The sequence below is a fragment of the Rhizophagus irregularis genome, chromosome 20 (assembly GCF_026210795.1).
Source record: "Rhizophagus irregularis chromosome 20, complete sequence".
Classification (NCBI taxonomy): Eukaryota; Fungi; Glomeromycota; class Glomeromycetes; order Glomerales; family Glomeraceae; genus Rhizophagus; species Rhizophagus irregularis.
Window position 1 is genome coordinate 1969433 of NC_089448.1, and position 13695 is coordinate 1983127.

Consider the following 13695-nt stretch of genomic DNA (forward strand, 5'->3'; position numbering starts at 1 on the left):
TCATTCAATATTATATTCATTGTCTTGACAAATTTCATTTAGTTCTATAAAAAAAAGTTTAAATTATATATTATGCAACAAAAATAAGTAAATTAGATATAGAATATCAATAAAATTACAAATAAAAATAACTTACCTAATTCACTTAATTGAACATCTAAGCATTCTGAAACTGTATATTATGTATTTATAGTATATTTAAATGTTAACAAAATTAAATAAAATAATTATAATAATAAAGGGAATACTTACTTGGATTTGCCGATGTTGATTGAGTAGTATAACTAGTGTCTATTAAAAAATAAAAATAACATCAATAATGTAAAATGGATTATATGATAAAACAAAATCAAATTAAATTACCTGAACTGAATTGAAAAGATGATAAATCTAAAGAATTTACTGGTTTTGAAAGATTTTTGAAATTTAAAAGTCTACTAGTATAAATTGCTTGTGGATGTATTTTGAAGCTTTTGGGTTTATCTTCACTTGACCTGTTTTTGAATTTTTCTTTTCTAATTTTATCACATTCTTCTATTTGAAAATAAATTTCAGTTTCGCTATTATATTTTTCCCCATCCCATCTTGTTAATAGTTGATACAATTCTTTAGTAATTGGTCTATTTTTTATTTCAGGATCCCAACATTTTATTATCAAATCTGCAAGTAACTTTGGTATGTCTTTAGAAATTGTTGGTCTAAGTCCTTTACATATTTTAATAGCTAAAAATTCATCATGAGGAATATCATTAAAAGGAATTTCTTCAGAAAGAAATTCATTCATTATTATTCCAAATGAGTAAATATCTGCTGCTTTTGTATATTGTTGTCCACGTAAAACTTCTGGTGCCATATATGGTAATACTCCATAAATTCCTTCTTCTTTAACTGTTTGCTTTATATTTGTTGGTTGACACATTCCTAAATCACTTATATATGAAAATCTTTTAGATATTAATATATTACCTGAATGAAAATCTTTGTGAACTTTTTCAGCATTATGAATATCTAAAAGTCCTCTTGCAATTTGTTGTAATTGATAAATTTTTAAATTATAATTTATATAATTTTTAGATCTATTTAAATAATTTCTCAAATTTCCATCATCACAATATTCTATAACCATCATATACTCTTTATTATTTGGATCTTGAGTAATTCCAAAACATTGAACAATATCTACAAGATGAATCTGAAGATGAGATTTAATCTAATGATCATCAAAAAGGAAAAGTTTTATTAGTAAATAAATGCAAATAACAAACTTTATATATAAGACAAAATAAGTTTAAATTACCTCATTTAAAAAATCTGAACATACATCAGATGAATTATTATTTAAACTTTTTAATGCATATTCACCAAAATTATTTCTATACCATTTTTGATTTATAATATCCCAGAATTCAATATGTCCTTCAGGCCATTCAGCTGAATAAATCTTACCAAAACCACCTTCTGCAATATAAGTGATATTTTGAAATTTTTCAAAAGGTATCCATTCAAGATATTTATTATAATGTACAGCATTAAGTTGTGATTGCTGTATAAATTCATCAATATCCTTATTTTCACTGGTCCAATTTTTAAAGTTATCTTTAAATCTTTTAGCATTACAAGGTTGACACCATTTGTTTCCTGTGCCAGGTTCTTTACATTCTCCACATATTCCATATGCTTGTTTTCTTTTTTCTAAATCTCCTATATAAACTACTCTTTCATCTACATTTTCTGATTCAATAGTTGAATCAATAGTAGGAATAGTAACATGGAACTTTTAATAGACAAAAAATTATTAATATTTTTAACTACAAAAATTCAATAAAAAAATTATAATTATTAAAAATATTAAATTACCAAATATTTACTTAAATCAGTATTCTCCCATAAATTTTTTGGGGTTTCATCCATATTAATTGAGCTGTGAATTATAATTTTAATTTTAGTTATATATATAAATAAATGACTATGTTACTCTAAATAAATTTCAGAATTATTATGGGCAAAAGAAAAAAAATTATGGTTCAATAAATTAATAAATTGCGCACATTTGTATTACTTATTTGTATTACTATTGGTACTACTATTGTGTACAAAAATTACTATTTTTGTAACAAAGAAAATCGTAAGCAACAGCTGAAAATAAATCTAACCCGAAATGGTTAAAATGAAAATTGCGAAGTAAAATTTTTTTCATTTTTTTTGGTAGATCATATAATTTTTTTTTTATGTATTTTCAAAAAAATAAATAGCAATAAGCCTATATTAGAAAAATCATTGCCAAATTATATATCAAAAAATAAATTAGTTTGGAATAAAAATTTTAATTAATATATTTTTAATTAACGAAAATCAAGATTATAGTTCGCACAAACCGCAGTGATGTAACTATTGGAGGAATCTTCCAATTCTTCCAATTCCAACTCTTTCAATTCCAATAAATTTTTATTGGAGGCTTCCAATGCACATCACTGCACATAAGCTTTTTTGTCTTTACGCTAAGAGGATAAATAATAATATTGTATGATTGGTTAAATGAACCTTGTCTAGTAAATATGGTAAATGAAAGAAATGTAAGGTATTTCCATATGGAGAAGATAATATTATGAAGATGAGCAAACATTGTAAGATCAAAAATTTTATTGTATATATGTAAATTATTAACAATCTTGAAAAGTTTATTACGCAATTTTAAATTGAGTAAATTTAAACAAAAAGAAAATTCATTTATCTTTTATCTTTAACGATATTTATTTAATTATATATTAAGAGATATATTTTTTGAATTGAGACCATATCTTCCATATTACCTTTGCACTAATCTTACTAATTTTGATGAGGCATAAAAAAAATTAAGAATGAATAGTATGAAAATTATGGTCAAGTAGTAAATAGCTCAAATCAATTTCTACGATAAAATATTAATAAATGTTTTAAAAAGGACAATCTAATGGACTACAGGTTTCATGAAGATAAATAGTACATCATATTTTGAATATTGTATTTTATAGAGAATTTTTAAAATTAATGCAGAAAATGTCAAATACTTCACGAAGAATGAATAATTTGACAACCTAAAGAACAATAATTAGAAAGATCAGGATTCAGGCATAATATGAAGTAATGCTCAAAAGTTGGAGAATGCTGAGAATGTTTATAGATATTCAGTTGGTTTTATAGGTGCATGTTTTAAATTTATTTTACAAAATTACATTTCTATTAACTCATATCAAGCATAAAACTATAGCTTACGATATAATTGAGTCACTTTATATAACTCATGATAGTAATGCAAATTTATCAAGACTTTACACAGGAAATATTTTATTCACAATATCATGATTCCTAATATATAAGTGATTTTGGATTTGTGACCTGCTAAAATTATATAAAAAACCAAATCAATAATTTAGGAAATTTAAATATATTTATTCAATTTATTATTAATTTTCTTATAATTGATTACAAACTGGTCCATTTAATACTCTATCTATAATTCCAGTGATCAAATTATAAAACTAGCATAATATTAAAATTATTTTGCTTGTACTATTTCTTCCAATAATTTTTCTAATCTCTCTAACTTATCTAATTTCTCACAAGAAGATTTTTCTAATTCTTCTAACTTAGCTAATTTCTCACAATAAGATTCCCCTAATTTTTCTAACTTATCTAATTTCTCTAATTTCTCCAACTTATTTAATTTCTCATCATTAGATTTTAATCTCTCTTCATTAGATTTTAACTTCTCTTCATTGGATTTTAATTTCTCTAATATTACCTCATTATCAATAGGATTATGTTTAATTTGAAGTACTTCTAATAATTTTTTCCGCATCTCTGTGAATTCCTTAGTATCCCATTCACCTTCTTTAATCAATCTTTTAATTTCTATTTGAGTCTTATCAGCATCAGCATAATAATGTCTTGAAAAATGAATTGAAAAATTAATAAAATCATAGTATTAATGTTTTTAAAAAAAGCAAAATTACATACATTACTTCAGGAAACCATGTTCGCCAACGTCTCTGATGTGGTAGCAGGTAAAATAACTCAATTTCAGCCAAAACCTTTAAAATAAAAATTGAGACATATTAGTATATTTTCAGAAATGATATTCTGTTTCTATATTTATATAATATATTTTTTTATAAAATTATATATAATTTTCCTTTAAGAGTTAAGGAATTATATAGTTTCTGTTATATTAATATTATTTACCTCTGCCTTCTGCATTAAATATGAGACTCTATTATTATCTTCTTCAATTGCATTACTGAGTAATCCAATTAACAAGTTCATAAGATATATAACAATTAAAAGGGAAAATAAAACAATCAATATTGCAATTGATGGATTGTCTGCATATGGCCAATTGGATAATGCGCTTGAATCACCTATTGATGTAGAAAGAAGAATTGCTTAAAAATATTAGAAAAATATTTATGTAATAAATTATGAAATTTTAAATATACCTGTTAAAAATAAATACATAGCAAAAAGAGAAGTTCTAATATCTACAAACATGTTTGTATTTTTATCAGGAATTTGAAACATAAATGGATTGGAGTTGATATTTCCATCATTATCAATTATTTGGCTATAACTAGGAACTAAATTCCAAGGATTATTTGGATCATACTCATTTGTATTATGTTGATCAAGTGAAAATTTAGATCTTGGTGATAATAAAATATAAAATGCATGTGCAAAACTTATTATAATAATGAATAAGACTAATAAAAAAGAAAAAATCTTTTTTCCGACACTAATAATAATTGCAAAATATACACCAAAATATTCAAATGCTCTAAAAAATAACAAAAATTTTATATCCAAAAATAAGCATGAAAAAGAAAGCAATTGAATTAGATAATTATTGTTTTTATCATTTGTTTGAAGCCAATAAATAGAAGTGTAAGTTGAAAGCACATAAGCAATTATATCTGAAATATTAAATTATTACAAAATTAATTTCATTCTTTAAAATATTGTAAAATAATTAAATTAAACATTTTATATTTACCAAATATATTCCAAAAATTGTAGAACCACTTAGTAATATTATTAAAAAATTGACGAATTTCAAAAATCAGATGAATAAATCCAAGTATAATTGAAGCAAAAAAAAGTTGTTGTCTAACTTCTTCATTGATATATTGCTGAGGAATCGTTGCAGCAGCCGTAAAGCATCCAAGTAAAGCCATAAATAAAATCCAAATCATTACATAATAATATTTTCCATAAGCATTCCATTTAAAATTAATTAATGCTTCTCCACTCCATGTTTTATAAATATTTCTATTTATTGTTTCAGTAAATGGACTAGGTTGAGGTTTAATTAATTCTAAAAACCAATTATAATCTTTTGAATAATTAACAAAATTAATATAAGGAACCATAAAAGTAATTGTTGGTATTGTTGTTACTATATTTTTTTTAAAAAATTTAATAATAGAAGGAATATAGAAATAAACTATAGAAAATGCATCCATAATGTAAATATTATTAATAAAATCGTATTTTGATAAAATATAAAATGTAGCCAAATAAAAGGGTAAAGTTATAAGTATTATTAAAGCTTGGGTAGCACATATAATTAAAAATAATAAATCTGTATAACCAAATATGCAATAAAGTTTATAATGGTACTTCGTCCACAAAAGAGATTGAGATAAATTAGCTATTTGAGGAGATTGAATAAAAGGATAAAGATGTACTAAATTTTTATTTCGATTCTTTTTAATATAAAAAGATGAATATATGATCATATTCGTTTCTGATGAATATTTTAGAATATATTCTGGATAATATTCATTTAATAATGGCATTGTGGAAGTGATAATGCTTAGAAATGACTTATTATTCATTAAATCCTCTTTAAAATATGTCATACAATTTTTATAGATATCATTAATTAATTCTAAATCATGTACTTTAATTGCATGTGTTAATGAATCAACTCCATATTTCAAAAGACTTGACTTATTATTTCTTGTTTTTTCATAAATATCTTTAATTAATTCTAACTCATGTTCTTTAATTGCAAATGTTAATAATTCAGCATCATATTTCAAAAGACTTGACATATTATTCCTTAAATCAGAAACCCACATAGGTAATCTAAAACTATCATAATTTGGTGATGGTAAAGTAGATTTTGAAAATATGCTTTTGTAATGTTTAAGTGTTTTTATATACTCTTTACTATTCCCATAATTCTTTAATTTCATAGAATAAAAATAGTTTAAAGAAATTCCGTTATTTTCACTAAAAGTAAAAATGAGAATACCAAATGTTGTCAATATAACAATATCATTATTAAATAATGAGCTCACAATTAAACCATGATTGTAGAAATACGTAGACATTTCAACTCTCATGTTAATGCATTTCCATTTAATATTGATTTTTTTGAAAAAACTCAGTTCAATTTTACTATCATCAAGATATATTTCCCATTTAATTAAATTTCCAGTTAATTTAGTTGATTTTTTAATATTATAATCAACATTTGTTATGACTTTTTGAAATAATGTAGACACAGTATCCACATATAGATTAAATGAATTAACATTTAAGTATTCACCAATGTTATTATTTTCATTATTTAATCCATCAGAATTTTCGGATGAAAAGTTCGTCTTTGACATCTTTTCGTCAAATTTAGATTTCCAAACACGTCCATTTAAAATTCCAAACACAAACTTTGTTTTTTTATCAGTTGGTTCATCAGTTGGTTTAAACCTATTCCTATTTTTGTATTTATTGTTCCAGCAATATTTGATTTCTTTATCTGGTGTATAATAGAATAAAGAAGGTAAAAGAAATAAACCAGTACGATTCATAAAATTATAAAGTTGAATATCTAAATAAAAAAAATGATGATTTAATATGAGTAATAATTAACGCATAAATAAAATTTTAAAATGGTTACCATTATTTATTTCCAAAGAAGCAATAGGAATTTTCAATTCGATTGAATAAACGATGATTTTATCTTTGATTTTTAGAAAAATAAACTTTTCATTACTGAATATTCCGATATTATATGTTCCAAACTAAAAAAAATAATTAGTATTTATATATTTAATTATAATTTAACATTGATTGGTTTGAAAATAAATTTTATAATATTTATTACCTTATTCTCATTATTACCAAATATTTTTACACTTCTTTCAATATTAATATCCCATTCATAAATGTAATCATTTGAATTCAGGTAAACTTTATCATATTTTGATATACTAATTAATCCATAACCTTCAGGTATCCTGTAAAATCTTTTACATTCCCATTTGTCATTTTTAGTTTGTGTGGAATATATCCAAATAATACTATGGTATTTAGAATTAGTGTGAACTGAACTATATAAAACAAATTCATTTTTTGAATTAAAGATACAATACTTTACTTTAACTCCTTTACCAAAACTTAATGCAATATTTTTATCATTATTCATATCGATTACTAAAAATATTAAATAAATATCAATTACCATAATTTAATAATTTCATGATCAAATAATTATTACTTACCAGTAATAGTATATTCTCTATAAATTTTATAATGGTCAATAGTAGTAATACGAGTAATATAAGCAAGTTTCTTATCATCAGAAACACATAAACTTTCAATTTTATATTTCTTATCTTTATTATCTTCATTAATTTTAACAATTTGATGAAATTTAAGTTGAACCTTATCTATGTCTTCAACATTCCAACCGATAATTGAACGATCTTCATTACTATAAGTAATAAGGTAGTTTTCATTTGGTGATATTTCTATCCTGGTAATAGGTTTGCCATTATGTGGTTCATAATCGAAGGTAAATATTTTATATATTTTATCATCATCATTTTTATCAACTTCGATTTTATCAAAATCTATTTTATCAACTTCGATTTCGATTTTGTTAGCATCATCGTAAATTTCGATTATTGAATTGTCACTCATTTGCGATTATATACTTTTTTTTTATTTGAAATACGTGTAAATATGTATGGTTGTAAAATTTCTCCTTTTACATAAAAAAAAAATCTTTTTTTTAGTTAACACATGCATAAATATGTATGGCTGTTCATAAAATTTCGCCTCTTGCATGAAAAAAAAATTTTTTCTTATTATGAAAAATTAATTGAGCAATGATCAACTTTCGACATAAAAAATTTTGTGTCCAATTTTAAGTATTTTTTTTTATTTGTGCATATATATAAGGAAATCTCAAATGAAAATATGGCGTTTTTAAGAACGATACTAAGATCGGCATCATTGAAGAAATCCTTATTAGGAAAATGGTTTCATATAAAAAATTGATTAATAAAGAAAAATAAACAAAGTAATCAAAGATAATCTTTTTACGAATGTAGCAAATAAGATATGAACACTGCTATGTTACATGCCCACAATTTCTAAAGGTAAAAGATATTCAAATTTAAAATTTTTTCAGTATTATCCGAAAGTTCTGCAATCACTTATTTTCGAATTTGAATTTATTTATTTTTCTTTGTTTTTTTTAATTTTCATTTAATCAGTTAATGCAAGCAATAACGAGCTTGCTCCTTAATGTAAAGCAGTATTAAAAATTCAGAAAACAAACATGTTTCGCAAAATGCACAATGATGATAAACTTGACCAAAAATCGGTTTTATGCATAAATTAATTAAATAAATGGGCGTTTTATAATGGAACGTATTTTTTTTTTAAAAAGTATTATTTTTTTTTAACGGGAGAAATTATTGGCTAGAATATCAACCATCTTAAGTAATTTTTTTTTAAACAAAAGAAACCACAAATCTTTGAAAGTTTTCAAAAAATTTTTTTTTTCATATTTTATTTATTTTTTCTTTTTTAACTCACGCATATCGTCATAAATAAAAAAAATGGTTTAACCAATTATTTTCTTTTGAAAAAAATTTATAAAAATATAAACTGTTTTGATTCAAAAATTATTTCTTAATAAAAAAACAAATCATAAATACAATAATTATGCTCGCGAAACTTATCAATTCTGTCACTGAACGGGATAACCATGGAAATTAAAGTAATATCTTTTATTCCAAAAGATAATTCTGTACCCAAATGAGTTTCTGTATTTGAAGCTAAGATTTACAGGAAAATTTTCTCTTAACAAACAACCTCTTCATATGTTATTAGAAATAATATTATATTACATAATTATATTAGTTAATTAATAAAACAGATACTGTATGTGTTATTTTGTTTTTATAAAAAAATTCTATTATTTAGGTTGAAAATATTAAGTAATCTCACTTAGCAAAAATATTATTAATCAAAAAGTTGTTCATAAGTTTTTATACTAAAATTAAAAAAATCTAAATCTGACCCGGCCATACTAATTTTCGCCCCAGGTTCTCATTGGATCCGACGTGAAATTAGCTCGGATTCCATATAATGACGGTAGGAGACATGGGTCCGGATGATTACAAATGATTCCAAATTACAAATGATTACAAATTAAAAAAATTCCAGATGATGATCAATCGGACTTGGTTTACCAGCCAGAATCGACGGAAGTTAGGGGCGAAAATTAGTATAGCCGATCTGACTCTCCGGATGTTGATCGAAAATTTTTGCATTTACAGCAGTGCTGCCTTATAATTTTTTATTTTTAATAGCTTTTTTTTAAAGTAAATTTTTATTTTAAAAGACAAATAATATTTTGATAATTACAATACTTGTAGTATTATTAAAATCATATTATCAAATAAAATTATAAAAATTATTTATCATATCCTTTCCTAATAACTTTTTTTTCAAAAAAAAAAATATTTCAATTTTATATTTTCTTTTTATTTAAAGTAAATAATTTTAATAATATATATATATATATCTATGAGAATGTCAAAATGTCACCAATCCAATTTTTTAAATTTTATGATTAATATAAAATTAAATAATCGACTACACATATTAAATAGTTATCCTGTATGTAAATTTACAAGAGATTTTTCTAAGGTCAAAAAGGCTGTTTTTCAGATAATTTTTGAGAAAAATGCAAAATTTTTGATTTTTTTCATTTTTCACCTTACTAAAAGTTTTTTTTTGACGAAAATTTCAAAATTTTGTCACGGTTAACATCAAATCAATGTTCGTTAACATATTTATTTATGTTAATTTTGCAATCAGTATTTTTTAACTCTGGCCAAAATTATAAACCGGTTCGGCCGATCATGTTCCGATTCTAAGTAAAATTTTACTATTTCAATTAGCCAGGAGATAATTGATTTATTCCCTGCCATTTACACATTAATAAGTGTTTTATAGTATATCGTGAGTATAATATAGTATATTTTATTGTTGAATCTTATTTTTCTTTCGCTTGGTTTTTTTTTTCATTTTAAAAGATTTTAAAAAAATAATTAAATTTTAAAAAGCTTCGGAACTATTACTATTACACTTGAAAAATAATATTGAGATTACAAATAAATTAAAAGAAAATTTTTCTCATTTTGAAAATGCAAATCTTTCCGAATTACTCAAATTTTCAATTCAGTCCATTATAGTATAATCAATAGTTAATTTTTACCGCAAAATTTCCTAGAAACGGATAAATAAATACATATAAATTTTGCTACCCAGTAGGTATAACTACATTTGCATAATCGTGTAAATGGTGGATAATTAACTTTATGTTAACGTCGATAAAAATAATTTTTTTTTATAATAAACTGTGACCCTAAACATTATAATAACTTGATAATAATATTCAGAGTTTTAATAAATACATTTTAAAGTTAATAATTTTTTTTGTTTGAAAGTTTCGCGAAAAAGAAAACCAATTTATTCAAATGAATCTGACCGTGGTACAAGATAAGGATACTCATAAAAACAAATTCAATATAGTGATAAAATTATTTGATCATTTATTATTGCATCAGAAGTTGTTGATAAATAATAGTCCAAATTTGAATAATTACAGATAAGCACAAAAATTTATAAACCGTAAAGCGTGAAAATTTTTGGACCGAATATCAATTCTGTTGAGCCGAGTGGTTTGTTTTGCCAAAGTTTATTAGTGATAATAGTATCTTGCACTTAATTAGTAAATATAAACTATATCTAATTTATATTTTATCAAATCATAATATAATAATGTATACTGTTTTTCAACATTAAACTTGAAGCGTCATTCTATTTAAAGATTATAAAAATTTAAATATTTTTTTTTTTACATTGAAGTAGCATCATATTTTCTGTCATACCTGGCTCGTTAAACTACCCGTGACATATCTGATTGGACCATGTGCAAAACAAACTTTGTAATAAATAACTTTTACAAGAAAGTGCAAATAAAGTGCTTTCAATTCATATTTTAAGAATAACGAAAGTCATTTTTTTCGAGTAATTAACAAAAGTCATTGATGAATGGCCTTTTGGTTATTGTCTAAATATATTTTATGTTTTAAACCAACCAAAAGTGGCATTAAATTTACTTAATCATTTGAGATATAATAATATACAAATTAATCCTAGATTCCTAGGGTAGGAAGATTCTTTTCCATCTCACCTGATTTTTGAAATTACGTTTAACAGTATTTTACTACTAATTTTGCTCTAAAATTTTGATATTTACAGTAAATGTTGCAAAAAAGATAGACAGCCGGTGTTCGTCCTTTGCAGAGCTGCGATCCGTTACCCGTTTACCTGGATACAATGCGGGTATACTCGGGTATTTATGAGCATCCGGGTCAGGTCATGGAATGGCAAACAGGTAATACCCGTTTTGTATCCGTTTTTATGTTAATGCATATATACTCCGGGTAATTACTCCAACCGAAAATTAAATTTTGCCAGAGTTAAGATGTTAACTCTGGCCAGAATTTTATTGTCGGCCAGAATTAAGGTTTGTATTGATTTTAATTTTTGGCCGAATGAAATGTTCATTAAATCTGCCCAAAATTATAACTTTCGGCCAGAATTAAGAGGTGTGCTGATGGTCACTACTGATGAACTTTAGTAACTCTTCTTTATTATTTAAACTTTAGAAAATAAAAAAAAAATAAAATAAGTTATAAATTTCAATAAATAACTTGATGTGTATATTTATTAGAAAAAAAATTGATTTTTATCCCGGTAATACCCGTTATGGAGTAGGGTAATATTTTTTTTGATTTTGGTATGACTATCCGGATCCGGAAATTCTAACGGGTCAGCAGCTCTACGGCTTTGCAAGATCTAACTCACTTTATCGCAAGAAAAAAAGGTCTAGGATAAGCTATATTGATTATTGTTCATTTGTAAGGTCTCGGCAAAAAATGAATGGGCTAGGAGGAATCCATGTTTCTAGTGAAGGCATATGTATGACCGTCACTAGCGATAACTTTAAGATAAGTCCCCGATAAAGTATCCTCCCTAAAATAAATAGTACCAGGGGCACTACGCAAGCTATTATTTATCAAAAACTAATATGCTATAATGCTTCAAAAGCCACTTTTGCTTGATAAATATGGATGAGATAAAGAACTCTCAAATTCCATTATCTCATTTCGGAAGTAAATTTAAAAGGCATAGATGAGATATTAATGAGACATTATTTTTCTTTAGCAAAAAAAATTGGCGTTTGTTTCTTTTTAATTGCTAATATATTAAACAGGCATTTAAACAATTTACATACTATCGAAACGCGCGTTTGCTCGAATATTAATTTATATCATGATTTCAATTTGTAACTTGTATAATTCTTTATTTAAATCTGATATGCAAACTTATTAGACGTAACTTGACGTAACTTTATTAAGTCATGTCACTCATGTGTCGTAATTAGTTAAGTCATATGTCGTAGCTTCTCTAAGTCTCATAATTCAAATAAAATCATTATCAAATATAAATTACTGATCTCCATTTTTTTATTCTAATTATTTGATTATACCTAATGCATGTTTTTGTTTAATCGTTCTTTTTTAAGTGGTGGTATGGTTTATGAATTTATATTTTCTATATTTTCAAAAGGTCGTTCAGACCTCTTAGCACTTGCTTATATTATTTCGGTCAAACCGGAATCACATCGTGAAGAGGTTCTTTGAGAGTTTGCCAATCGGGAGGTTCGACCGAAACTTAAAGCTGAATCAGTTGTGATACACGGAGTATAAATTTGAGTTATTTCGAAGATGGAGAAGTACAAAACCTTGAGTTAATCAATAATACCATTACCGGTATTATTACTTTTCCTTCTTTGTATAGATGTTACTTGCACTTTTATTCATTTATTATTTCTAACTCTCCAACTCTTATAATATTTTGTTATTCTATTATTTTGTAAAAAATAAAGAATATTTGTATTTCTAGCTTTTTTGATATGCTAATAAAACAATTTTTAACCTAGATTGAAAGTTTAGATCTCTACATTTAATATCAGTATCTGTTCATTCTTTGATCATCAGGAATATCAATGACGAACACGTGAACTGGTTTTGCTACACAAGATCCGAAGTTCATTTGGTCATGTGATATCGGGCTTGCCTACGGACAACGGTGATCCAAACTTTTAATTTCCCGCTGAAGAAATTCATTATTATGTTATCATTAAAAACTTGTTATGAAACTAAAAAATTTCGGGCATTTTCGGAGGTAATATTATAATGCTGTGCTTGCAATTTAAGCATAATTTTTGATTTTAAAATATTACTATACTATTTAAGTACGATAAGTCAACGCCAAAGTTTCTCA

General features: G+C 24.5%; 3 protein-coding genes across 3 annotated transcripts; all 3 read right to left on the reverse strand.

The window, feature by feature from the left end:
- OCT59_013034 (uncharacterized protein) lies at positions 1-1911 on the reverse strand (the record flags this gene model as incomplete). Its single annotated transcript, XM_066140554.1, has 6 exons — positions 1-44; positions 137-172; positions 253-291; positions 364-921; positions 1447-1774; positions 1858-1911. The coding sequence occupies 6 exons, from the start codon at positions 1909-1911 to the stop codon at positions 1-3; spliced, it is 1059 nt and encodes a 352-aa protein (XP_066001432.1).
- A 1624-nt stretch (positions 1912-3535) lies between these two features.
- On the reverse strand, positions 3536-4236 carry OCT59_013035 (uncharacterized protein; the record flags this gene model as incomplete). Its single annotated transcript, XM_025318933.2, has 3 exons — positions 3536-3926; positions 3997-4070; positions 4222-4236. The coding sequence occupies 3 exons, from the start codon at positions 4234-4236 to the stop codon at positions 3536-3538; spliced, it is 480 nt and encodes a 159-aa protein (XP_025174969.2).
- A 1122-nt stretch (positions 4237-5358) lies between these two features.
- OCT59_013036 (uncharacterized protein) lies at positions 5359-7962 on the reverse strand (the record flags this gene model as incomplete). Its single annotated transcript, XM_066140555.1, has 5 exons — positions 5359-5365; positions 5653-6868; positions 6938-7061; positions 7145-7473; positions 7542-7962. The coding sequence occupies 5 exons, from the start codon at positions 7960-7962 to the stop codon at positions 5359-5361; spliced, it is 2097 nt and encodes a 698-aa protein (XP_066001433.1).
- Between the last annotated feature and the right edge of the window lie 5733 nt (positions 7963-13695).